This window comes from Pelodiscus sinensis, chromosome 8, assembly GCF_049634645.1.
Source record: "Pelodiscus sinensis isolate JC-2024 chromosome 8, ASM4963464v1, whole genome shotgun sequence".
In the NCBI taxonomy this organism is placed as follows: domain Eukaryota; kingdom Metazoa; phylum Chordata; order Testudines; family Trionychidae; genus Pelodiscus; species Pelodiscus sinensis.
Window position 1 is genome coordinate 46,175,856 of NC_134718.1, and position 26,773 is coordinate 46,202,628.

Below are 26,773 nucleotides of genomic sequence, written 5' to 3' on the forward strand. Positions count from 1 at the left end.
GAGCGACTAGTTCACTATCTGATAAGCTTTTGCTCATTGGATAGTCAACTAGTTGATTAGTCGCTTATATCCCTACTGTATGTTGAAAAATCTGTGTGTAGAGAGGCAACAACAACAACAAAAAAGTGGGCCAAGAGGCTCTTCAGCACTTGATTGTTGTACAGCAACCCCAACATGAAACCTCTTGTTACTCCATGGCCTGCTGATAGAAAAAGAAAGTAGAAATGGTAGTGAAGCATGGCAATCTGCATAACAAGCTAGGAACAGTAACGTGGTTATTAGGCCACGGTGATTCACAGTGGCAGCTGGAAACAACAGCCCAACTGTTAGGGCCAGCAACTCACAGCATAGATGTTGACAACAGCTTGACAGCTTCCTACTCTTGAGGTCTGGCAGGAAATCCCTATCTTTCTATTACATCTCCCACAGGGAACACAAGGAAGGACATATATAGCTTGTCTAGGGCAGCTGCAGAGTTCCTAGGCATAGTTTCACAGTAGTCTGCCCCAGAGTATTCTCTTGAGGTTCTATTGTTTGTTATATGTTATTCGATCCCCTAAGTCTGACTCAGACACTTGGCCTCCCTCCTCCAAGGAGGCAAAACCTCCCTGGGGGAGGAGGGGATGTACACTCCCCCACCTCCCACTGGAATCAGCATGTCTATGACCAGCATGTATATTTTCTACATTGATCTGCCATGCTGCAATCCAAGAAGGCAAGCAGGGGAGACAGCTTCAAAAGAGACCAGCAAAATTCAGCTCAGAGGTTTCTCCAGAAAGCTTTTAAGTGTCTTGCACTCCAAGAGGCTGGTCCTACCCCTTCTTCCCAGCCCCATCTGCCTGGACTCAGGCTCAAAGATAGTATTGATGATCCCCTCACAGACTCTTACTTTTGACTCTAGCATTTTTCAGCTCAGGTCTCTCCTTGAAGAGCCAATCTTGCAAAAAAAAATCTAAACACAGCCTCAGATCATGGTTGGCAATTAGAGCCAAAACTTTGTGGTCAGACTTTGAAAAGCAGGCTCTGTTTGAGCCTACCAGCTATTGTTTGGGATCTTCAGGGAGAAGGATATCCTTGATGCGACTGACAGGTCTGGTTCTGCTCCCAGCATCAAATAGTAAGTGCCCATTGTAATAGCACATCTCAGCGCAATAAATAGTCAGATTCACCGTTAATACATAATTTAGTGATAATTATCAAAAAAAAAATCTCATATTTGAAAAGTGATGCAGAAGTTAAAATGCTAGAAGCAATTCTTTTCCCTGTAAGCTTTCAAAACAAACACCTAGGTAGTTTTATTAGAGTAGATCATATTAACAATGTAACTGCCGATGGCATAATCTTGCTTTTCAGTCTAAAATACAGTTCAAATTCAAGAAAATATAAAATAGAGCAGTGGTGTCTGGGGATGTTAAATATTGCTTACTTGAATAATCAAGTAACCGCATGAATTCTTATTGGTTAGTCAACTATTCTATAGTCCCCAGGGGTGGGGCAGGTAGCCAGTGTGCCTCACTTCAGAGGCAGCAATGCAGAGTGTCAGGTGAGAACTAGTCCGCAAGACGAGCCAATTTAAAAAAAAAACATCTCCCCTCGCAGACTGGCTGCCTATCATCCTGTGATGTTGCCTCTGATAAAAAGGCTCCAGGGCATGGTAGCAGCAGCTCCTGTCTAGGAAGGGGCCTGAGCTCCCAGACCAAGTGTGAGCTATAACTGCGCAGGGTTGACTGCTGCCCAGCTCCTAATACACTTTAAATGCAGAACCACAGCAGGGATAGGTCCTGGACCTGGCGTTAGCCAGGCTGCTGTCCAGCCTGCTCAAAAAAGTATTGGCAGGGGCGGGGAAGAGGGCATGCATAGAGTCTACAGCATTGACCTATAAGATTTTGCTTATTGGTTAATCTACTACAATATTACATGCCTACTGGTGTCCGACGCAGGACAGTTATTTGTTTGAGAGGGTAGGGAGTTGCATGCATTTTGCACAGTTTATTCTACTTTCAGTCCCAATGCCCACTTTATTGGCAAGCAGTGAAGTGTCAATATTATTGTTCAATGTTACTGAAGACAGACAATATTAAATAAACAAGATGAAAAACACACTAAGTGTGACGTGCACAGGATTGCTAGTTTTGGTTAGATGTATTCCTGGAGATTCCATGGCATTGTAGTCCCCTTACTAAAGGTGCCTCTGCTTATTTTCTGGGAAGACCCTGTGTGCTGCAATCTAGTCCCACAGACTACAATTCTCATGAGCCCTGGGGGAAAACAGGAAGGAAAGGTCTTTTGTTTTGGAGATCTGGAGTCTCTCCATGTGTGTGGAGGAAGACTCAGCAGCCTGTGGACTCTTCCCTCTGTTTTTGGAGCAGAAAGGGAACCAGGCTGCTGTGGAGGAGTTTGATCTAGTTCAGGAGCTGTTATGTTGCAGTTACAGACTGGGACAGCAAGCCTTTGAGACTGGGATCTAGCAGGCTGCTTCTGATTGCCCTAGAGGGGAGGCCCTTTGGATGTACTTGTGGCTAGAAGCTACTCTGCATCCGGCACACAGAAGGAGACTGTGAGTAACTGGGCATCTTTGGGAAAATGCTGCCTGATACAGACTAATTCTGGGTTCAAAGAGAGGCAGAGAGGCCATTGCACTGAACCAGAGCGGCTGCATAGCTGGGACCCACATACACACTACCTACACAGAATCTCCAGTACAGCTGCAGTTCTTCAAGCAAGCCCACACAAGCAAGAGTCTGGGACTCTGAGTCCAGGGGTGTGCACACTCTAGGGTGGGATAAATATTGGCAGTGCAAATGGCAGCTAGATAAGTTCCTTTTACTTCCGTGTACTTTGTTAATTGAAGTTATTCACTGTTAATTTGTTAAATCCTGTTTTTTGAAGTTAAGTAAAGGTTTTTCATTCTAATGCTATCTATCAGATGTCTATTATTTATGCTTTGTAATTGTTGTTCTGGAGTGAGATCCAGTTTATTGCTGGAATAAGTTATTCCTGGAGGTTCTCAAGGCACACCAGTCAGTGTGTACAGGGCCAGCCAGGTGGAGGCACCCCCATTATACATTCTTTATGAGCACGGGACTGCAGCAAGGGGGAGGATAGGTTTTCCCCAACCAAACATCACCACCACTGGGGTACTCAGGATCTCCTTTTATGTCAAGACCATCAGGCGCCCAGGCACACTTGTGTGACCTGCTCCCAAGTAACCTGGGGAGGAAAAAGGGGGTTAAAGCATCAAATTTAATTAAAGGTTAAATCTTCAATTTCTAGAGACTCCAGGCCAATCCTGAAGGGCTGGCAAACTTTAGCTATGTGGTTTACATATGTTATGGGAAAGGGAGTGAACACATCTTTCCTGTTGATTTATACCAATAAGAAGTTTCATATTCATTAGTCATTAAACCAACCCTAATCTGATCACTGCAAGTCACTCTGGTTCAGTTCTGTCTTCCTAGACTTATTACATTTTCAATTCTTATATCAGCAGACTGTTTTATCTGTTGAATTTGCAACAAAAAAGAAAACAAAATCAGATTTCAGTGTCTGTACAGTAAAAAAGGTATAGAAGTACAAGGGCACTCCCAGAGAAATTCAAGGATATTCTGCTTACACACTAGTGCACATACAAATGAAATTTCTAGGAAATCATAGAATCATAGAATAATAGGACTGGAAGGGACCTCGAGAGGTCATCGAGTCCAGCCCCCCGCCCTCAAGGCAGGATCAAGCTCCTTTAGTTCCAACACTGTGACCAAAACAGCTCTGCAAGCTACTCAGAAATGCTCTGTGGGCTCCTAGTATTCCATAAACTACATTAGAACCACACAAGATACACTTTTAAAAATGGAAGGACAGACCACAAAGTTATGAGTGCTTTAGAAATAAAATATAATAAAAGAAGAGATTTAATTTAACGATGCAATTCTGCTCTGTATTTAGAGCTGCATTCATGCTTAACTGGCCTCTCTCAAATAGCATGCCTACTGAAAAGATGACAATTAGATCTCTTTCTTTTTGGAAAGAAAAATGAACAATCTAATGTAGAAAAACCCCCGAGTGTTGATCCTGTTTTTCATCTACATTGTTTGGATTCATTCATGCATGAATGAATTAAAACATCCAGATTTCAATTTTTAAAATTTGTCACAAACCTTGACTCAGTCTACAGTGAGCAAGATATATTTTTAAACTGTTTCAGCTAGCATGACTTTGACAACTGTGTGGATGGAATATAATTTAGTCTAAATGTTTTGTGAAAATCATTTAGAGATGAGGCAGCATCTATAGCCCACAAAGATTTTAAGTAGTTTTTTCCTCAAGAGATAAGTGTTAATATATTCACTAACATTTATTTTCCTAAGACTAATTTACCTAAAAATTCTATTACCATTTCTCACCTTTCTTTCCATGATAAAAAAAAAAACGTACAAAGAAATATACATATCCTGCAGTGAAATAATTCCAGTTAAATAATAGTAGGCATCTGATTTACACTGACTTTCCACTGCATAATACTATGCATACTTATGGCAGTATATAAAAGAATAGTAATTAAAATGCTGCTACAGTAACTTGTCAAAATTTCATTTCTGTGGAACAGCTGTCATCTGAAAGCAAATATATACTACAGTCCATCAAGACTATGTAGGTACTTTAATGGCCCCATCTTCTATACCTGATATACAGCATCAACATTTTTCCGTAAACATAAGCAACACAGGGCGATTCCTACATTTCCACAGGAACCGATGGATCTGCATAATAGCAGCTTCAGCAGCCTCATTTCAGTTCTTCCCCTACATTTGCCTCTGTCACATCCCAAGCTCATTTGTGTGGATAAATGCAGAAAGCCACTGATAGTTTGGCAGATAAAGGGAGTGTCCTCCTCCCCCACCCTTGGCTGGCCACAGACACAGACCCCCACCTCAGGCTTATCGAATCTTGTACCACATCAGCTCCACTGCAGCTGGGGACCTTACAACTTGAAGATGGAGGGTGAAAAGGATTTATTCTCCAGTTAAAAAAAAAAGCACCAATTCCTATATATATTTGAATCACTGATATGTTCAGTTAAACCTCTAGTCAGTCCAAACAAGCTTCCTTCCATCTCAGAGAATTCTGAATTTCATTCTCTTTTATAATTCAAATTACTGCTAAATCTCCAGACACACCATAAGATCATATGGTAAAAGTCTACATATCACTTAACCTTTCTCCCTCCCGCTCTCCCCATAACATAAAGGAATCACTGCAAAAGAATCTACCCAACCACACTCACTTTTATAAACCAAGTCTGTATCAAAACTCAAATAGAAACTCATTAATTTAGATTAAGGATTAGTAGAGTCATTATCAGTTTGAATTTTAAAAGTAAAAAACCCAAAATTCTGAATCACAAACTGTACTTCTCACTTACATAGCAAATATAGTTTATTTTAACATGCTATTTCACAGTATATAAAATATAGTACACAGCACCTTCTAATAAAGGAAATAAATTCTCAGTATTACTACAAGATTCCACGGCACTCTTATACTGAATGGGACAACACTATCAGTTTGCATGTGCAAATTTTAGGGTAATCAGCATAGCAATATTTGAAGTAAATCTTATTGAAGAAACAAGTCAAAACAATGAGATAACACCCATTATTACAAGCCCTGAAATGCAAGAGACATGCTCTTTAAAGTATCTCCAAAGTTTTATAAGAAACTGTTTGAAGTTATCACTGAAGACTGAAGATTTTATAGTCCAGAGGACAGACCACCAGCCTAGTCATGAAAGCTGAGTTATATTCCTGGTTCCATAAGCGACCTGATTTGGAAGGAGGTGAGGAGGAGGAGGAGGAGGAGTAAGGAAGCCTTTGGCAACATTCTTCCAATCTGTGCCTCAGTCTTATCTAAGATATGTCTACACAACAACTAGGAATGTGCTTCCCAGTGCAGCGTGGACAGACACATGCTAGCTCTTAAATGGCCATGTGGCTGGCAGTGGCATGGGTGGCATCTGAGGCTAGCCACCTGACTACATATTCAGGGTAATGGGCAGGTTTAGTTGCAGGTGGCTAGCCCAAGCTTACAGTACAAGCGTGATCACACTGTTCTTTTCATATGCTAGATCAGACTAGAGCTAGTGCATTTAGCTACCCATGCTGAAAAGCATGCTTAAAGCTTCTACAGAGACATGCTTTATGAAATGGAGATTATACTTACTAGAGCTGGGGGAATCATTAGTTGGTTAAACAAGCAAACTGAAAAAAAAAATCAGAACAAGCTGAGGGGAGTAATGTAAATGCCTCCTTGTAACCTTTAGTCCAGAGGCCAGGGCACATGCCCACTGGGTGGGATATCCAGATCTGTATTCCGATCCTGGAACATGGACTTGAATTTAGCTCTCCAGTTTCTGAAGGGGAAGATCCTAACTATTCTGGGGTGGGTTACTCACAATCTATCCTGTTAAAACTTTTTCACTGCATATCAGAATTCACTGGACCAAAGAAAGTGAGGGCTCTCTATGATAACCTGGTGATTAAGGCACTCACCTGAGAAGTAAATGTCAATTCAAATACCTTCTTGGCCCCCATCTCCACCCCTTCTGAAGCTGGCCCAGGGAGAAAAAACTGCCAACTAATTGGATCAAATTTACATATAGTTTCAGGTTAACCCAAAACTGTATTTTTCAGCACATCAACTTCCTCCTCTGATAGATTTCACCCAGCTTTAATCCTTATCCTTTGTAAAAGGCCTTTGAGATCAATGGATGAAAGTACTGTAATAACTCAAAATTACTAGTCTTACAGGCTTCACCATAAACCATTTCCACAATAAAAGATTTAACAGTTGAATATAATTCTCTCACAACCCAAATAATTACATGCAATTAGTAATATCCAAATTAACTACAGGACCATGTACATGGTGGTCAAAGTAAAATTCACAAAGAAAATAAAAACCGTACTTCCTATACAGTGCTAAAACTAAGAATATCCTCTCCAATAATGATACAGAGAATGGAAATAGTATATGGTTCTAAGAAAAAAAAATACATTGATGTCCATACTCTCTTTACTTATGGAGCTGTTGGACAGAAAGAACACTGAAAGAACAGAAGATATGATTTCTGTTTGAAATCTTTGTTGAAATCTTAAAATGAATGAGCAAAGAATAATTACCACTACTTTTAAAACATTGGATAGGGATATTTTAACAGATTAAGCAGTTTACACCTCTACTCTAAAAACTGCTTTCAACTAGCAACCCAAAATCAGCTTCCAGATTTTGAAATCTGAAAACCTTGGGCAAGAACTTCCTCTCACACTGGCCAGAAAAGACAATATGCTCTCAATTTATTTTAAAGACCACACTAACATCCCTCTCAGAGTTTTGGCCATATCCAAAAATTTAAAAAAGAATCTCTCGAGTATCTCTCGTTCTTTCTTCAAAGAGAAACCCCAGAAGTTCTAGCCAAACATTTTTGTTCTGAATAATTAATCGTTAACAATGGCATCTCAGCTGATCATTTCTGCTGTTTGTACTCACAGTCCCATATTTCATGTAAGTACTTCACATTAGACAATTTGAAATAAAGAGCATGAATAATGTCGATGAGTTTTCCTTGCAACATTATCTGGATTTAGTCAATGCTCGAATTGTACAATTAAAAGCCATTTAGGACACAGCATAATAAATAGAAATTCTGAAGCATTCAGATATGGATCAGTTATTCTTGATAAGTGAACACAGAATTCTTTCACTGAATTCTGAATGCTTTAAATACCAAGCAAACAGTTTAAAAAAAAAAAAACCCCAGCTATATACAAAACCCCTTTTGGCAAAAAAGTTAAGCTTATGTTTGTCATATGCTCTTATGAGAAAGTTTTGCTGTTCCCATGGGGATTGACAAAATGCTCTAAAATTAGACAGTCATCATAACTGAGATACAAGCTTCACAAAAAAGTTCTCACAAAAAAGCGCAGTTATGAGTAGGGAATTACCTTCCGCTTGCAACCCCCTGCTTACTTTCCACAATCCATCTAGTATCACATTTTAGAATTCTAAGAATACATACACATAGCCAATAAGAAGATTAGAGAAGACTCTGATGTGCTTAAATAAACCTAGGATTATCAAAATGTACAGAAAAGAACAAATACAGAGTTTATAATGAATCTTTAAGTCTCAAAGGAATATTAGAAGTCAGAGAGGAAAAAGTATTGTTGGCTTCCTACTGATGCCACAAGTTCTGGGTCTGTTCTATTTTAATATAAAGACACTAGATCCAAGTAGATGTTGTAATTACATGCTGAAAAATAAAAATTAAAAAAAAATCACATTGCTCATACAGAATTCCCCTGTTAATCAAATCTGTCAGTCATTCTTACATTAGATTGGATTGGTATTTTGCAAAACACAGCAACAATAAAAGCAGGAACAAAGCATAAAAAAAAACCCTTACATCACAGTCATTTACTCAAACAAATCCAAAGGAAAGAGGAAATTCTCCTCTCTAACATGTAATGGAAGTCTGATAAAACTTACAGAATAATTAATGGAATATTCTTTATAGCAAAATCGTAATTCTGAGCTCTGGTGCAAATGATCAAGATTGGAATAATACTGATAGATTAAAATGTATTACTTTGTATGACTTGCCTTAAAATAATGTCTTCAGTTCAAAAGCAGAATTAGGGCTGCACTGTGCTAGACATATAGATTATAGTGGTCTCTGCCCTAAAGAGTTTACTTTCAATGTTAAGACCTTAAAAAGAAAAGCCTTCTTCAAAGTAATACCCTGACCTTTTTTTAAAAAAAAAGTGGTCATTCATATGTAACTATATGTAATTTTGTTAAAGACGACACGCCTTATACTATTCTTCAAAGCTCCTAGACATTACAGTAACACACACACACACACACACACACACACACACACACACACAACTGGTAAACTTTCAGTTAATAAGACTATACAGCAATTCCTCATTTAACACTATAGATTCATTTCTGAAAATGTTTGTGCTAAGCGAAAACATAGTATGCGGGGTCAATTTTCCCATTAAAAATAATGGAAAAGCTGGGGGCTGTGTTTCAGGTGGTGGTGGAAAAGTCAATTTTCTGTTGGTGCCGGGTTGTCAACGTCAACATTAGATATCTAGAGACACAAGTCGCTGTGGTTTGTTAAAACACAAAGATAAACACGAGTGAATGGAGGAGCACTGTGACCGCGTGTATTCATTGGCTAATGCTTATTACCACTGTTTTCATCAACTTCTACCGCTGCGCAAAGTAGTCTGCCACTTGATTATTTTCGTGTTATTTCAGGGACAGTTGTGTTATTTGAAAAATGTTCCCTTAAAAAAATCGTGCTATTGCGAAAACATGTTAAGCAGGCACGTGTTAAACGAGTAATTACTGTACAACATTTTTTAAGTTTTCCCTCATTTTCTCAGGGCTTGTCTTCACTACGCGGTGAGTCGACACTGCTGCAGTCGATCCACCAGTAGTCAATTTCTCACATCCGCTTAGACACAATCAATCTCCGAGCCCTCTCCCGTCAACTCCAGTATTCCACCAGGATAAGAAGAGTAGCCAGAGTCACTGGGAGAGCAGCCCCCACCAACCTTACCACACAGAAATCACTGCAGTAAGTACATCGACTGCAGCTACACCATTTGCACAACTGAAGCTGCATAGGTTAGATGGAAAGGGCCTTAGTGCAGATTAGGCCTCAGACACTGTCCTAGTTTCACCCAAACTACTAATCTGGCAATTAGACTTTCAAATTCCACTGTATTATCACATTGCTGCTTTCTTATGAAGTTGTTGTCAGCATGAGAAGAATAATTTGGGGATTGTTTGCCTTTCCATCCTTGTTACTATTTTACATCACAGAAAATATTTCCCTCTTAACAGCTTGAGGCTTCAAATTATACTAGCTGGAGAGTTGAAATGAAACAGGGGAGGGGAGAAGGGCAGGAGAACAGAAAAGAGATGGGGGTTTCAAAAACAGAAGTACAGTAAAATGCCGATGGTCCGGCATCTGATGGTCCGGCACCATCAGGAATCCGGAAGTGCTCTGGGCAGCCGGACCATTGGAGCGGCTCTGCCCCCAGCTTCCCCGATTCAGTGGCTGCTAAAACTGACCAGCGGCTGCTAAAACTGACCAGCGGCTGCTAAAACTGACCAGCGGCTGAATCGGGGAAGCCGGGGACAGAACAGCTGGAGTGCCGCCAGGTAGCTCCCGTAGCGCTGCCCCTCGGAGCTGCGGGACCAACCCGGCAGCACCCCAGCTGTCCCCGATTCAGCCGCTGCTGAAATTGACCAGCGGCTGACTGCAGGAAGCCCGAGACAGAGCTGCTCTGCCTCAGCTTCCTGGAATCAGCCGCTGGTCAGTTTCAGCAGCAGCTAACTTGGGTATACCTGGGACAAAGCAGCTGGGGTGCTGCCGGGTTGGTCCCCGCAGTGCTGAGGTTTGGCGCTACCAGACCAACCCAGCAGCACCCCAGCTGCTCTGCCCCAGGCGTCCTGATTCAGCCGCTGCTGAAACTGACCAGGGGTGACTCCAGGAAGCCTGGGGCAGAGCAGCTCTGCCTCTGGCTTTCTAGAATCAGCCCCTGATCAGTTTCAGCAGCGGCTGACTTGGGGACACCTGGGGCAGAGCAGCTGGGGTGTTGCCAGGTTGGTTCAGTAGCACCACTCCTCGGTGCTGCGGGACCAACCCAGCAGCACCCCAGCTGCTCTGCCCCAGGTGTCCCCAAAAGCAACTGGGGTGCTGACGGGTTGGTCTCGCGGCGCCAAGGGTCGGCGCTCCCAGACCAACCCAGCAGCACTCCAGCTGCTCTGCTGCAGGCGTCCCGATTCAGCCGCTGCTGAATCAGGGACTCCTGGGGCAGAGCCGGACTATCGGAAGGGGGGGCTATGAGGGAGTCTGGGGTAGGAAAGGAAACAGAGAGCAGGGAGGGAGCTGAAGGAGCGGAGCTAGGAGGCAGAGCAAGGGAAGGGGGTCAGGAGAAAGAGCAGCAGTGTGGGACCATAGAACCAACACTGCCCACAGCTGGCAGTAAGCATACAGCGCATAGGTTACTAAATCAATTTAGGACACAGTGATGCCCCAAATTTAGTGGTATCCTAAGAGCTATGTATTCTGTGTATACCTAAGGGAGTTCCTGTTAGTCTGTCTGGCTTGCTGAGATATCACAGGTTAAAGCTGGGAACAGTCTTAAAATCTCCAATAAGGAGGGAATAAGACATAGGTTTCTTCCCAAACAACACCTAACATGGGTACCCTTGGTAGACAACAGGAGGGGACTACAGCTGCAGTTACACTGCAACCATAATACCATGAATAAAGGATTTGTGGAAAGGAGAGATAAAGGTTTTAATAGACTAACAGAAAGGCAGACACACAAAAGATCCAAAAATAAAATCCCCCCTCCGAATTCTGTCTTTTAGTTACATCCTTATATTTAATTACTCAGTGTGTCAAAACTCCATTTCTTCAACTACTGAAGTTGATGAGGATGCAGATTTTAGTAACAGTGCAATTATGTGATTATTAGGATCAGTCTTTAATCAGCCATTTCAAATTATGGTAGAAATCTGAGATACTGTGCTGATATCTACAGTGTTACCCTCATGGAATGTGATCCATTAAATCCAACAGGGCCACAAACAGTTGTTCATTTTCTAGAGGATCTTAATTAACCTCTTCTATTTTTATTAAAATGAGACTTATCTGGTCCTAATCCAGTCTAACATGATTTAAAAAAAAAATCAATTGACCAAAAGTTTCTGGCAACCCACTTTCACATTTTTTCAGCCATTCCATCTTTCAACGGCTCAATAATTCCTCAATTAGCATGTTTACACAAACACACAAAACCACATTCTGGCTCCAAATTTTGTGAAAGTGTGCTGTTCCATAGATGACAGGACATTCATAAAATGTAAGTCAGATTTAATGGCATTTACAAGCAAGAATATAGTCCTGCCTGAAAGTATGAGTTCTCATCACCAATAGTATGTTGTTCTGGCTCTAACTTGCATATTCTGGTTAATATCAAAAGTAATAAAGTATCCTGAGGGAGGGAAACCTGCATCAATAAATTAGTCAGCTTCCATGTGCATTCTATCAGTGCTAGAGCTGTAGAATTCATTACTTAAGAAGGCAATAAAAACGTGTTCAGTAGAGCTCACAATAACCAGGATTAGAGTACTGTTGTTCTCAAGGTGATGTATGGTTTGACTTTCCCCATAACTGAGCATGTACATTTTCTCTCTCTAAAATATATTTTTAAACTCAAAACTAGCTAAAAAGTAACTATTCCACATTGTAAATCCTTGCTACTATTTGAACATTTGCTTTCCTAATACTCTTAGTCTTAGATCATCAGAAACTTGTTTTTCTAGTAGATTTCCAAGTGATTGTGCTAAACTGTAAATGAAAAGGATACCAAGCTTTTTTTTTAATATATCCTCACTTCAAAAAAAATAAAAAAAAATTGAGAATTGCCAGTGGGAGACAAGACAGGGAAACAAAATTTTAAGAGCTAAAAAGGCATCTCCTTTTTATAGGTCCACAGGAGACAAAAGTAATGGAAAGGAGAACAGTAATGGACAGTAATGGAAAGAAAAACAGAAAATGGAGAGAAAAAGTACACACACAAGAACATATTAACTTGAGGCCCTTTAGAGAGACACATACAATTAGAGAGAGCCTGATTAGCTGTGTGAGAGAAACTTCCAGTGCAGCTTGTATATACATTTGGGAGATTGTGTGTCTGTCCATAAGTCTATCTGAATCCATTTATTCAAGAACTCCTCCTAAACAGTAAGCTAGGCCCACTAAATTTGGTATGCACGTTCCTCTTATTCTAACTTAAAACAAGGTCAGGGTTTGATTATGCCATGATAACAGGAACTGCCCGGAATCCAATTGTTTTGTCTATTACACAGAAAGGGTGGGGGCTGAGCGCAGAGACAGTTATGTTCCACAATGACCACTGGGGGCAGCAAGCACAGGAGACAGTTACACTACAGACTCACTGAGGAAGGGTGGCTTTACCAGGAAGAGAGAGGCCAGTTGGGGCCAGAGCTTTCCATATTGCTAAAGGGCGGACTACGGGTAAGTCAGCGCCTTACCTCAAACCCTTCCTCCCACTGAGCCGGACAGGGGCCAATAGTCCCCACAGGGCCTCCCTGAAAGCACTTCTAGGGCCAGCAGAGGAGCACATGCCTGCTGGTGTCCTCCCCTCCCCCACCTTCAAGTGACACTGGTATTAACACTTTCTCTTAAGTACTCTGCTACTTGCCTAAGAAGTACAAATACTTAGAAAACATTAATTTAAGCCATGACCTATGATCCACTGATAGGTGGTCCATGAAATTCAGGATATCACATGATGCTAACTCTCCTTGTTTTACCTTAAAAAAATCACATTAAAAATAGCTAAAATTACATTATATGGTTTCCTATTACTTTTCCATGTAAAGTTGTAGGTACCAGATATTAAAGCCCTGCAGCGGAGTACTGTAATATCCTGTTTATTTTTTTAATGTACAGTTGATTTTAAACACCAAAACCCAGTTTGAACCATATAAATTTTACACTTTTTTATTTTTGAATAACTTCTGAAGTCCATGTTCCACAGAAGTTGACCAGCACAATTTTTTCATCTGTTCTCTTTAATAAAAATAACCATTTGAGTCTCCTAGAGGCACCTTTAAAATGTTTTACTGATTTATTACACCGTATTGTTTTAATTTATTATCACATTTATAAAAGACAAACACCTGCTTTATTCTTTAATTTCCTCTAAGCGTCATCGACTACTACATCCTTAGGCAGCTGAAAATAAAAGCTGGATTCTGAGCACAATTAAGCATCTGCACGCCTCTGAAAGAAGAGGAAGTGATGTGCATGTGTCACACAGCTAACCAGGTCAGAACCTGAGGGATTCTATGTGCCAGCTGAACGAGGTAGAAATTCATGATACAGATTTCTTCTATTTTGTGATCCTATCATCTCAGAAGGAGACTGCAATCTTACGTAAGCGAGCAAATCCTGAAAGCATGCGTTACTTTTATGCTGCCATCTGGAAAACTACAAACAACTGCTTTAATGTCACTCAGACCTTATATAATGCCATCTAAAGGGCTCATGCAAGTTATTGTCAAAACTGCATGCGTGAGCGCAACAGATACGTTGTGCTGTTTATCATCATTTATCTAAGCCATAATCAAACAAGGAGCTAAACTGATGCAGGCTAACAAACCAACTCAACTATCATCTACAAAAGAGGAGGGTTATAATTTTTGCTAGGGGGTCACTGCAAGAATTTGGAATGTGGTCAAAGGCCACACTCTTCCATTATATTAATGGAAAAGGTGTGGGCTCTGGGATGGAGGTAGAGGCTGGGGTGCCAGAGGCATGCTCTGGACAGAGTACTTACTTGAGCTGGTCCCAGCCAGCCAGTTTCTCAGGCAGGCTCCCTGCCTGCCCAGCCCCTGCACCAATTGCAAGGGCTATGTGGATCTGTGAATAGCTACAAGCTTCAGACCGGAAAGAGGGGTACTTTGTGCATTGCTTGTTTTTCAAGCTGGCAGCTCCCATTGGCCAGGAACTGGCCAATGGGATTATGCTGGGGGCAGGAGCAGCATTCAAAGCCTCATCTCTTCTAACTCTCAGCTGTTGGACAAATGGCCTGCAGCCACTTTTCTGAGCAGCAGGTGGGGCAGGCAGGGAGCTTGCCTGAGGCTCCCCGCTGTGTCCATGGTCTAGATACAGCAGCTTATGTTTGTAAATCTTGGTCTACGAGGGTATGTCTACACTACCCCCCTAGTTCGAACTGGGGGGGTAATGTAGTCATATGGAGTTGCAAATGAAGCCCGGGATTTGCATTTCCTGGGCTTCATTTGCATAAAGCCGGCCGGTGCCATTTTTAAATGCCGGCTAGTTCGGACTGCGTAACACGCGGCATGAACTAGCTAGTTCGGATTAGGCTTCCTAATCCGAACTAGCTGTACACCTCGTTCCACGAGGCATGCAGTCCGAACTAGCCAGCATTTAAAAATGGCGCCGGCCGGCTTTATGCAAATGAAACCCGGGAAATTCAAATCCCGGGCTTCATTTGCAACTCCGCATGACTACATTACCCCCCCCCTCATTTGAACTAGGGGGGTAGTGTAGACATACCCCAATTTATTAAGCAGGAATGCATGCAGTTTCAAAATGTGCCTTTTATATGTGAAAAAATAATGTGATGATAATGCGGTTTCCCCTTGCAGGCATTGTTACTACCTGTCCTAGTCTCAATAAGTGTTTCCTGTAAGCTATGTACTTGTGTGGTCATTAAGGAAAGATTCCAAGTCTCCCCAGTTGTTTATCAAAGCACCCACAGCTAGGTTTTGGTTTCTACTGCTGGTGCACATTCCCCCCTTGCCTTAGTGCATATAAAATGTATTCTGCACATTGATGGAAAAAATCCACACATGGATGAAAAAAAGATTAGAGGGAACGTTGGTCTAGAGATATGATGAACTTCACACCACAGAAAGCACTCAAGTGCTGCAAATAAAAATGAAACCCTTTGATTTCTCCCCATACACACTACTTTTCAAGAGGGATAATTTTAGATAGGGCCAATACGTGTTCCACACTTAAGTTTCAAGTGTTCCCCAAGATTCATCTGATTTGACAAATGCTTTAAAAGCTTATAAAAAAGAAATAAAGGGGGGAAAGAAAGATACAATTGAGATTCTCTTAGGGTTAAGGGAAAGATGGAGGAATGTAGTACAGGGAAAGGATTTTTTTTAAAATTAAGACAGATTTAAGATTCTGTCGCAAAAATAATATCACTTCCCTTGATCACTGTATTTTCCAGAATTTTCCACTATGCTTCTAACTTTTAAAAGAAAGGAAACTGGGAAGGGAAATACTGTTATAACAAAAAACAAGAAACAGTACTTATGTTATGTGTCTTTGCCTGCAGCAGCTGTATGTCACCCTCCAAATATGAAACTGAAAAGCAGACACCAGTATCAGAGAACAGTAAAGAAGTGAAGAGAAAGAAGTGATGTAAAGTGAGAAAAAAAATTAGGATTTGATATTTAAAAAAAAAAATTGAAAACCCCACAATTACTGAAAAATGAATCTTCCGTGGCCCTAAGGCAGCATTCATCCGTATTTATTGGTTAGACCTAAAATTGGAATCCCTACTTTAACAGGATTGTTTTGTTTTCCAATGTCACTTAACCCCCTGAATGCAGAGGCAAAGTAGGCCAGACCAGTGAAAAAAAAAAAAAAACCTCAGTTCTTACAGCCAAATTTTCTGATTGTAGTACGGGCTGCTGAAGACCAAGTACATACCAAAAGTTTACAGCTATTTGACATGTTGCTGTTTTGCAAGGGGTCTTTCTAGGTATTTAGGGTAAGTCAGGAGTGGAATATTTATCCTGTCTATCAGGGCTGATCCTGACTATGGCACTCCAAATGCAGAAGGTGGGGGCCCACAAAGACCTTAGCCTCTAGGCTCTGCTTACAAAGAAACTCCCCAGAGTCACAGATTTACTGACTTTGGGGGTAGCTGCCACCACCAAATAAAAAGAGAAAACCCCTTTCTTCTTGAACCCAGGAAGAAGCACTTGGACTTCTTCCAGATAAGTAACCCCAAGCTCCTTAACCACAAGAAAGCTTGAAAAACCAAGAGAAAAACTGCAGTCTCTGCTAGCTGACAACTTGTCTTAAGCAAGCAAGCAGGCAGGCAGGCAGGCAGGCACACACACACACAGCCAGCCCCTGATCCTTTCCAGGACACAAGAATCAAATCATCACCTTAAAAAAGTGATTTTTATTAACAAAAGATATACTTGATAAAGTATACTTGATTGCTAGGTATTACAAAGCAACTAAGTAAAACAATTTAAAACAGAATAAACAACAAGAAGTCCTGTGGCACCTTATAGACTAACAGATTTATTGGACCATAAGCTTTCGTGGGCAAAGACCCAATTCATCCGATGCATGTAGTGGAAATTCTAGAGGCAGGTATAAATACAGGCACATGAAAAGAAAAGAGTACCAATCAAGAGAAAGGCCAGAGATAACAAGGTCAATTCAGTCAGGGAGGATGTGGCCCACTTCTAGCAGCTGATGTAGAGGTGTGAATACCAAGAGAGGAGAAACTGCTTTTGTACTTGGCTAGCCATTCACTGTCTTTGTTTAATCCTAAAATGATGGTGTCAAATTTTCAAATGAATTGTAGCTCTGGAGTTTCTCTTTGAAGTCTGTTTCTGAAGTTTTTGTTGGTGTAGGATGGCTACTTTTAAATCTGCTACTGTGTGTCATGGGCAACTGAAGTGTTCTCCTACATCAGTGGTCCCCAACACGGTGCCCGCGGGCGCCATGGTGCCCGCGTGGCCATTTGTGTGTGCCCGCCAAGTGCTCGGGGCTAGCCTGGCCCCGGGCACGTGGTGCATGCATGGTGCTGGAGCCGGCCTGGGCGCATAGTAAGCGCCGGCCCCGGGAGCGCCGCAAATTGGCCGCTCGCGCCCTGGGCGCGTGGCGCTTGCGGGGGGGGGGGGAGCGCCGGCCCAGGGGGCGTGGCATTTGGAGGGAGCGCTGGCCCCTGGCGCAGCACTTGGGAGGAGTGCCGGCCCCGGGAGCACGGCGCTTGCGGGGGGCCCTGCCCCAGAGCACGCGGCTATGGGGGAGGCTGCTCCCGGGTGTGCATGTGTCCCCGCCCTCTGGCGCCCGGCATGCGAACGGCCACGTCCCCTGGAGCCCGGCAGCCTCTCAAGGTTGGGGACCACTGTCCTACATGTTTTTGTATGTTACCATTCCCAATATCTGATTTGTGTCCGTTTATTCTTTTACATAGGGACTGTCCAGTTTGGCCAATGTATATGGCAGAGGGGCATTGCTGGCACATGATGGCATATATTACATTGGTAGATGTGCAAGTGAATGAACCTATGATGATGTGGCTGATGTGATTACGTTTTGTGATGTTATGCTCCAATAAATCTGTTATAAAGTGCCACCGGACTTCTCATTGTTTATGCAGATTCAGACTAACACAGCTACCCCTCAAATTAAAACAGAGAAAATCTCTAGGAACAACTCTTAGATACTGAATGGGGGAGGGGAGACATGGATTCACAGAGAACAGTTCAAGGCAAACCATAAAAATATCCTAATCGTGACTAAATACACATTTCCCTTTATGTACTCATGACCCCTTCCTATTTCAGTCCACTTCCAGGCCCTGACTTCCTTGGAGGCATGGTGATCCTACTCGGGTTTAAATCATTCTGTCTCTCTCAACCCCTGGCTTAACTTCCCCACACAAAGAAAGCAGGCGACGTATCTTACACAATTCAAATTTCAGCACTATATCCCCAATGATTCTTCTGGCTCTGTCAACACCCTTGCTAGTTACCTGAGCTAACAGCCATAGGAGGAGTGCTGGTCACGGTGACTATCACATCTACATAAATTCACTGACCCAGCTGGTGTGAGGGATCCTCCTTTCTTCCCGACATCCTCCTATCCATCCCTCTCTCCTCTGGTAGCCCAGCCTCTGTGCTTCTGATCACATATTTGAACTAAATGCTAGAAAGAGAATTTGATACTAGTTCACGCCCCAATTCAGCAAGGCACTTAAACAAATGAATAGCCCCACTCATAGGCGACTGGTGCCTGCGGGGCAGAGGAGTGCAAGGAGGCCTCCCAGAGGATTAGAGAAGAGGTATGAGGGAGAACCCCATTTAGCAATTTAAATTTTGGCCTGGGTATAGGGGGGCAGTGCACCTCCACGTCACTTATGGCCCCACGAAAGCCAACAAAACTACCCTCATGCTTCCAGTTCAACATGTTTTAGTACATTGCTGAATCAAGGACTTTTATCCAGGAAGACTTGGCACCGTTTGTTTTACTCCCTTGTTGTGCCATCATCCAAAATTACACCTGTATAGCTCAAGGAATAAGAACATGACAACCAAAATACTGCATGCACATGTTTTTAGCAATGAAATAAAGAATGTAAATAACTTTGCAAAAAGCATAGTAGAAGTTCAGATCTGAAGGAATAGGAAGAGGGGCTTTAGCAAACGTAGATTAAAATACAGGATTTTCCTAATACCCTCTTGGGGGGGAGAAAAAAAAACCACTTCTCCACCTTAGTTTCTGTAAGATATCCACCAAAACTCAAATATTTTTCCTCCATAAGATGTTTATCACCACTACCATTTAATACCAGCTAAGCTCACTGACATCCAGTATCATAAGCACACTACACAAACCATTTCAAGCATGAAAAACTTAGACCACACTTCGTAAAGACAGAATTACATACTTCATTCACTATGCATTAGAGGACAAACCAGTTTTAAAAATTAAATATCTGAATGAAAAGTGTCTGTGCTTCAGTTTCAAGGCTTTTATCTTTCTCTTCCCCACAATTTCATTCTGACCTGATCTTAGAGCCCACTACCTTGAGAAATGTTCAAACTAGAACAAATGTGGAGTACCATCAGAAAAATCTTGTAATTATATCTATCCAACATGCAAAGAATTACATAACATATTTCCAGCTCATCTAAGGGGATTAGAAACCTAATGCCTATTGACTTTCATTGAAAATGGGCCTTGGGCATTTCTGAAAACTTTATCCCAAGTGAAAGAGTCGGTAATTATATTGGCAGGTAAAAGTCTTGCTAGAACCGAAGTGAGGGAAAAAAAGATGGTAACCAAAATGACATGATTTAAAAGAACAGGTGTTCTCTCACTTAAATTATTTTTCCAATTTATATTTGAACTTGGGCTAGGCTGACACAAACACTTTCATAACTAGCAACACTTCTAAACACTAATTCAGGTAGGATTGCCTGGAGTCTCCCCAAACTGATCTCAATCGCCTAGTGACTATTGAAAGTACCACAGAAGAAAAGAATTCTTCCGGAATAGCTTCAGACACAGTTGGCAACCCTAGTTCTGGGCCAGTGACCAAAATAAAGACCCAAGGAGTATCACCCCCGTGCTCACACTCCTAAAGAGAAACACCCTTGGTGCCACCCCAGGCCTAAGAATCATAATTTTTGTTCCAATAATACAGGCAGTCCCCGGGTTACCTACAAGTTAGGGACTGTAGGTTTGTTCTTAAGTTGAATCTGTATGTAAGTCGGAACTGGCATCAGCCGCTGCTGAAGATTGGTATCTTACTATTTTGCAATAACTGATAGTAGTTTGCCTTTAATACTAAAATAGCTCTGCCTGTAAATGCCATGTGAACCCTCCTGATTCCACTTCCCAGGTTGTTTCATTAATTTTCTTTTCAGTCCACCTCATTTGTTATTTCAACTCTTTCAACTGTTATTAAATATTCTCTTCTTGGCATAAAGAAAAATTCAGGTGTATGAAGAAACACAGAATACTAGTTCATAGAGAAATCTTAGATGTAGTTTGTAACTGGAACTTGTAGCTGTAGTTTGTGAAGTAGATCAAGTAGCTACGTTGTGAATGTGAGAGAAATAGACGAAGGTAAGATCTTGTTGATACTGCAATAGGAAGATGCTTAAGAAGACAGGCAGTCCCCGGGTTACGTACAAGTTAGGGACTGTAGGTTTGTTCTTAAGTTGAATCTGTATGTAAGTCAGAACTGGCGTCCAGATTCAGCTGCTGCTGAAACTGACCAGTGGCTGACTACAGGAAGCCCGAGGCAGAGTTGCTCTGCCCCGGGCTTCCTGGAATCAGCCGCTGATCAGTTTCAACAGCGGCTGAATCTGGACGCCAGTTCTGACTTACATACAGATTCAACTTAAGAAACCCAGGCGTCCCCAAGTCAGCTGCTGCTGAAATTGATCAGCGGCTGATTCCAGGAAGCCCGGGGCAGAGCAACTCTGCCTCGGGCTTCCTGTAGTCAGCCCCTGGTCAGTTTCAGCAGCGGCTGACTTGGGGACACCTGGGGCAGAGCAGCTGGGGTGCTGCTGGGTTGCTCTAGTAGCCGCTCCTCGGCACTACTGGAGCAACCCAGCAGCACCCCAGCTGCTCTGCCCCAGGCGTCCTGATTCAGCCACTGCTGAAACTGACCAGCAGCGGCTGAATCAAGACGCCTGGGGCATAGCAGCTGGGGTGCTGCCAGGTTGGTACAGTAGCGCTGCTCCTCGGCGCTGCGGGACCAACCCAGCAGCACCCCAGCTGCTCTACCCCAGGCGTAGGCAAGAAAAGCCTGGTCTGCTGGGGGGGGGAGGGAGAGCACTAGCTGCTCCCCACCCCCAGCAGACCAGGGAGATGCGGGTGGCGGGACCGCCCGCGTCCTCCGCGGCTTTGCTCCCGGTCTCCCTGGTCTGCAGGGAGATGGGGAGCAAAGCCTTGGAGCTCGCCCTGGAGGACGGGGGCGGCGGGACTGCAGCGCATCTGGGCGTCCTGCCGCTCCAGTCCTCCAGGGCGAGAAAAGCCCCGTTCGTCACTGCGGATCCAACATAAGTCAGATCCGCGTAACTCGGGGACTGCCTGTACATCCTTTGTATTGGTGATGGAATTTTAGCTAGGCCCAAATTGTGACCTACCTTAAAGTTTCACTTTTCTCCACCCCTACCCCTGAGGTCCATCTGATCTGTCTACCTGAAAGAAGGGAAGAGAAGTGGTTGCCTGCCACTTGGGAGAAGTGGGAGTAGATGATGGTATCTGCCTGAACAAACAGACAAAGGAGAAGCATGACATATGACCTGTGCTTGTACACTTGTGAGCCAAATAGTTTGCTGCACACATTGACAAGAATATACTAAGAAACTGATTATTGCAAGCAGGAATATCTTTCATGGAAGTCAAACACTATTGCTCAGATTCACACTAACATTTGAAATTAAACTCCTGATAATGCAAAGAAATCTGCTTTGGTGAATTCCTTTTGCAGTTTTGCTCTTAAGTTTTAATAGACCTATTCTACCTCATGGCTGCTAACCTCTCCTCACACACTTTTGGGGAAAAACTAATATTTGAAATATTTCCTAACCTCACCCAGCCACCATCTCATCACACAAAACTGATGGGCTCCTACCTCTTATCCTAAAGAAAATGAAAAGCAACAACAATAAGTAGTTTCTTATTTCTTTAATTAACTGAACAGACTGAAGAAAGCTGGGATGGGAGGAGGAAAGTAGGTCATCTCCGGATCTTACTAAACTGCAGACCTTTAAGTTCTAAACTGTTTTGTTTTACTGGAAGCTGATTGTCTGTATGTTTTAGTGAAAACTGTTCATGAGTAGAATCGGGTTACTCAGCATAGTAGCTATAGGCTTTTTGTTTGTTTGTTTTAACTGCAAACTAAAATAGCTTAGACAAAAATTATAAACTCTTAAATGATGCAAGTATACTCAGTAGAATTCTAATGTAATGAAAGCTTTGTACAGTGAACACACAAAGATGTCCATCAAATTAATTTTTTTGCAGCTATGAACACTATCCATTGCCAGGTAGATGTGAAGTTGTGTACACGCAGGAGAAAAAAGAAAAAAGGGGGGAGGGGAAAGCAATAGCCCACAGGTAACCTGAACTCACATCTTCTGTTGTCAGCAGCTATATACTGTGATAAAAACAGGAAATGATTACACAGTGAGACTTGTTAAATGATTAGGTATATAAGAGCATATGCATAAACATATCTGTAAAATACATATTTGCAAATCCAGAAATATTGCATTAGCAGGTCTAATGAAATAGCCCCAGCAGATTGGTGGAAAGAGAGCTAAATAAACGCAATTCAGTCACTCGTGAGTCATGACTTAAGACGAGTAACGCTAACTCACAAGTTAATAAATAATCTGTCATAATGGGACAGATGACTGAGGGAGAAAATCAGTAAATGATGAGAAAAACTTTTTACCCAATATAAGCGCGTAAAATACCGATTCTCACTCATCACTAAAATGGTAACCAAAATAGCACTACCACTAATCTGAGATTAAGAAAGGTCATGACACCCAGCTGAAACTATCTATCATGCAACAAGATTTTAATCTGTCCCACTACGAAAAGTTAATTTCAAATAAGGAATATTTGCAGGTGCAGTACTTAACAAATGTGTAGCACCCAAATAAACAGTGCCAATCTTAATAACCTAACTTGAAGTTATATTGTTGCTGTACAGCAACCTCAATGCTACAAACTAAAGAAAGTTACTCATCATAAAGCATCAGTTCAATCTCGGATGTTGCAGAATGAAGAGAAATCATACACACTTAAGTCTATAGGCGGTAAGAGCTGCCACAGTACCTAGATGAAACATATGCTACCATTTCCATATAACTGCAGATCACCTGGGCTCTCCCACAGCCTGCACCCTGCACTGCCCCTATTCATGGCTAGTTTCAAAACTGCAGCAGAGAGGGCTTCAAGGCCTCTGTGTTAAGATTGCCCAAGGGCAGCTTCATGCATTGTATAAGGTGTGTGTAGTTTGCACAAGCTCTCTGCTCACAATTACACATCAGTGAGCCAAAACACACACAATATTCAGATTTAAACTTCCAGCCCACCTCCAATTTCCATGGTGCACCATTAAAAATAATTTACACGACATATTTAGGCTGAGCAATATCACAATAACATTTATAGAAATGAGTAAGATTTAATGTAAAATTAAAAATCTTGAAGAAATATGAACAGTGGAAAGCATTTTTCAGGAAAAAAGTCTTAATATGTGTCTAAACAAAGTAGGTGAAATCTACCAAAAATATGTACAATCAATTCCATGCCATAGGCTCTTCCACTGAACAAATTCTTATTCTTTTTCCAAATAATAAATACCAAAAACAAAGTAGTCTTCTGGTAACTCATAAATATGGAACCTGAAAGCCTGGTTTCACCAAAGTCAACAGGAGCCTTGCCATTGACTTCAGAGGGACCAGAATTTCACGCCATACCTTTAAGTCTTTGCATGATCAGAACACTGGCTGCTATCCCAGAACACTGGCTGCTATCATTCTATTCCAGCATTTTGATAAACTAACTTTTGCCAGTTTACAAACAAAATTTCTCCTCCTTGCTTTAATTCTAGACATGTCAAGTGTTACAATAATATTTTTATTCTGGGAAAATAATTAAAACATTTCTATAAATGCTAATTACACCAAACAAAATTAAAGCATCATATTATCATGCCACTGTGTGAAAAAAATGGGGAGGGGGAGTAAGATGAGTTGCAGCACTACTGGAAGGCATGTTATGCAGTAGAATTACCCCCGCCTTTCTTTCATTCTCACAATGCAAGGCTTTATTTCTGAAGCTTCAGAACCACAGGTAAAGGTTTCAGTCAGATGATACAAATCCCTGATATATTAAGAAAAAATGAAAACTTAGAGTATAAATTATTTTGCTTCAGACCAAATTACTTTAGCTATCTTGACATTTTAACTAAGGCTTCCTAAGAAAAGAAAAAGTTCACCTCCAGTTAAAATATTCAATTTACAAATTTTCTGGTGGAACAAGATAGCTGACGTAAAATACACCAAAATGAACAGCATAAAATAAACAGGTTTTAAAAACAAATAAAGTACATTTTAATGAAGTTTTAGATCAACTACATAAAAAAACTGATTTATCATATGTGGTCATCACCATAGGTTACATTTTGTGAAAGATTTCAGTTTAACAACTGTAGGACACAGAAAACCTAACTGAAAACATTCCAAGCCTTTCAGGTTTTAAAAATGTATACAGTCAGAGACATTTTAAAGATATAGACAGGAAAACTAGTTTTGACAGCAGTTTCATTGAGTTGTACAGAGCTTTCTGAAGGCTTAAGGTTAGAGAAGTGCATGCACATGAACATCCTTTAAAAGCACTAACACTTTTCACAGATGAAAAAGTTTCTCTTAACAGCAAGGCCCTATTGACAGCTACCACTTTTTCTCTGGCGTTTCAGTTTTGGAAGTCTACTTCGTTTATACTATCCTCAGGGAGCATGTAAAAACAAGAACGAAGTCACCGGGCAGAGCGTGAACGTGACACATTGCTGCTATCCGGCTGATAAACAAACTTTCCCCAGCAAGCTTTGAGCCCAGGGGATTACTGATCGGGGTCTCAGACGCAGACCTAGCACAGCTCTGCCTAGGAATGAAGGGTGCCTGGGAAGCAACGACTCCTTCCCGCATCGCCCTGGCAAGGAAGAAGGGCTCTGTTTCAGGCAGGGAGGCGGCTGGCGCCCCCAGACCAGGTGGCCCCTCGCTGCCAGCCTGGAGCTGCTGCACGTACTTCGTTGCATGCCGGGAACAGGATGGGAAGGCGGCTGGGAGGATTCCCCAAGGCAGGGCGTGTGGGAAAAGGCGGCTGCTGCAGCAGCTCCCCACGCCCGGCACGCAGGACAGACCCCAGCCCGGTTAGTTGTACGTACGGGACTCGCCGCCCGGCAGCGGTGAGACGAAGCCCTTTCCCCGGGCCCTAACGCCGCCGGCGTGGTCCCGTGGACGAGCACCAACCTTGCCAAGTGGCCTGCGCCCCCCGGCAGTGTCCTAGCGCTCTGCTGCCCGTGCAGAGAGCCCGCCCCCAGGCACGGGCTGGCAGCTCTCAGCCCCGGCCCCCCGTCGCTCTGGAGGAGCCAGCCGGCGGCAGGGCGCTAGGACCGGGCACAACTCGCTCACCCACCCACCGAGGAAGTAAGCGCTGCCTGGGATCCTGCTCGTTATTCCGAGCCCCGGCGGGGAGAAGCACCGGGACCGCCGCCACCCAGCGACCCCGGCTGCATCCTCCGCCCAGCCCGGCTCCGGGGACCCAGCGCCGCACGGGCGAGCTGAGAGCCCGGAACACCCCGGCAGCGCCAACCTGGGCTCCCTCCCGCCCTGCCGGTGAGCAGCCACCCCACCGCCGCGCTACTTACATCATCAAAGAGGGATCCAACGTTGGCTGTTACTAACAACATTCCGGTACCTGCTGCAGCCCCTTTCACCGCCATGACAGCGGCAGGGGGGAGTTTCGCCAATTCACACGCCGCCCCGGGAGAAGGGGGGCGCTCCGTGTAAACGCCGCGGGGTGGGGAGGAGGCGGGGTGCGCCCGGCGAGCCCTGGCCCGGTGCAAGTTCCGAAGTCAGTTTAAAGGCTCTCCGGGGGGAGCTGCTGCCGCGCTCACTCGCTCGCCTGTGCCCCAGGGGAGGTGCAGGAAGGTAGGCGCGGGATTCGCAGTGCTCCCGCCGGGGAGCGGCACGGAGACATCAGCGCCAAGCAGCCGCTGGGCTCATTGCTGCCGGATCTCCCGCTCCCCGGCTGCAGGCGAAGACTTGGGTCTTAGATTCCCCCCTTCGCAGCCATTAGGCTCCTGCCAGGAAAGTTCCTGCTGCTGGTGGAGGCGGCGGCGGTGGCTGACTCCCTGGGCATGGCCAGGCTCTGCGGAAGGGGGTCCAGCGCTCTCCCTGCTCGCACTCGGGAAGCGGCTCCGAGCGAACCGCTGCTGCTGCTCCCAGCCTTTGGCTGCAATAACACAGGCAGCAGGGACTAGGGCTCTGCGATCTCTGACGTCACGGGCCTGACACGACAGGGCTGCTCTTAAAAGGGCAACGGCATCTAGCGCCCAGATGCTGTCCAAGGGAGGAAGAGAGTGGGCCACTCGCGTCCCCTCTGGCAGTGCGAGTCGCTCTTGGCAGGGGCTGAATGAACGGGAGTTAGGTCCCTTTTGTCCCCCAGCCCCGTGCTTGTCTGTGGGTGACCTGTGGCTTATCACTGGCTGAGGACACCCTGCATGTTAATCCCATCAGGGGGTTGCTTCCTGCTTTCAGCAGCAGAGAG

The 26,773-nt window shown here is 43.4% G+C and overlaps 1 protein-coding gene across 3 annotated transcripts in view; it reads right to left on the reverse strand.

Annotated features, from left to right (window-relative positions):
- The window catches only part of INPP5A (inositol polyphosphate-5-phosphatase A), a 424,043-nt gene extending 397,557 nt beyond the window's left edge, over positions 1–26,486 (reverse strand). Inside the window, exon 1 of one of the 3 annotated variants that reach the window (XM_075935229.1) lies at positions 25,872–26,486. In XM_075935229.1, coding sequence (XP_075791344.1) covers positions 25,872–25,946 — 75 coding nt within the window. In that variant the 5' untranslated portion in view covers positions 25,947–26,486. The remainder of the gene's footprint in view (positions 1–25,871) is intronic. The other 2 variants (XM_075935228.1, XM_075935231.1) reach the window with 2 other exon arrangements.
- Positions 26,487–26,773: the final 287 nt, after the last annotated feature.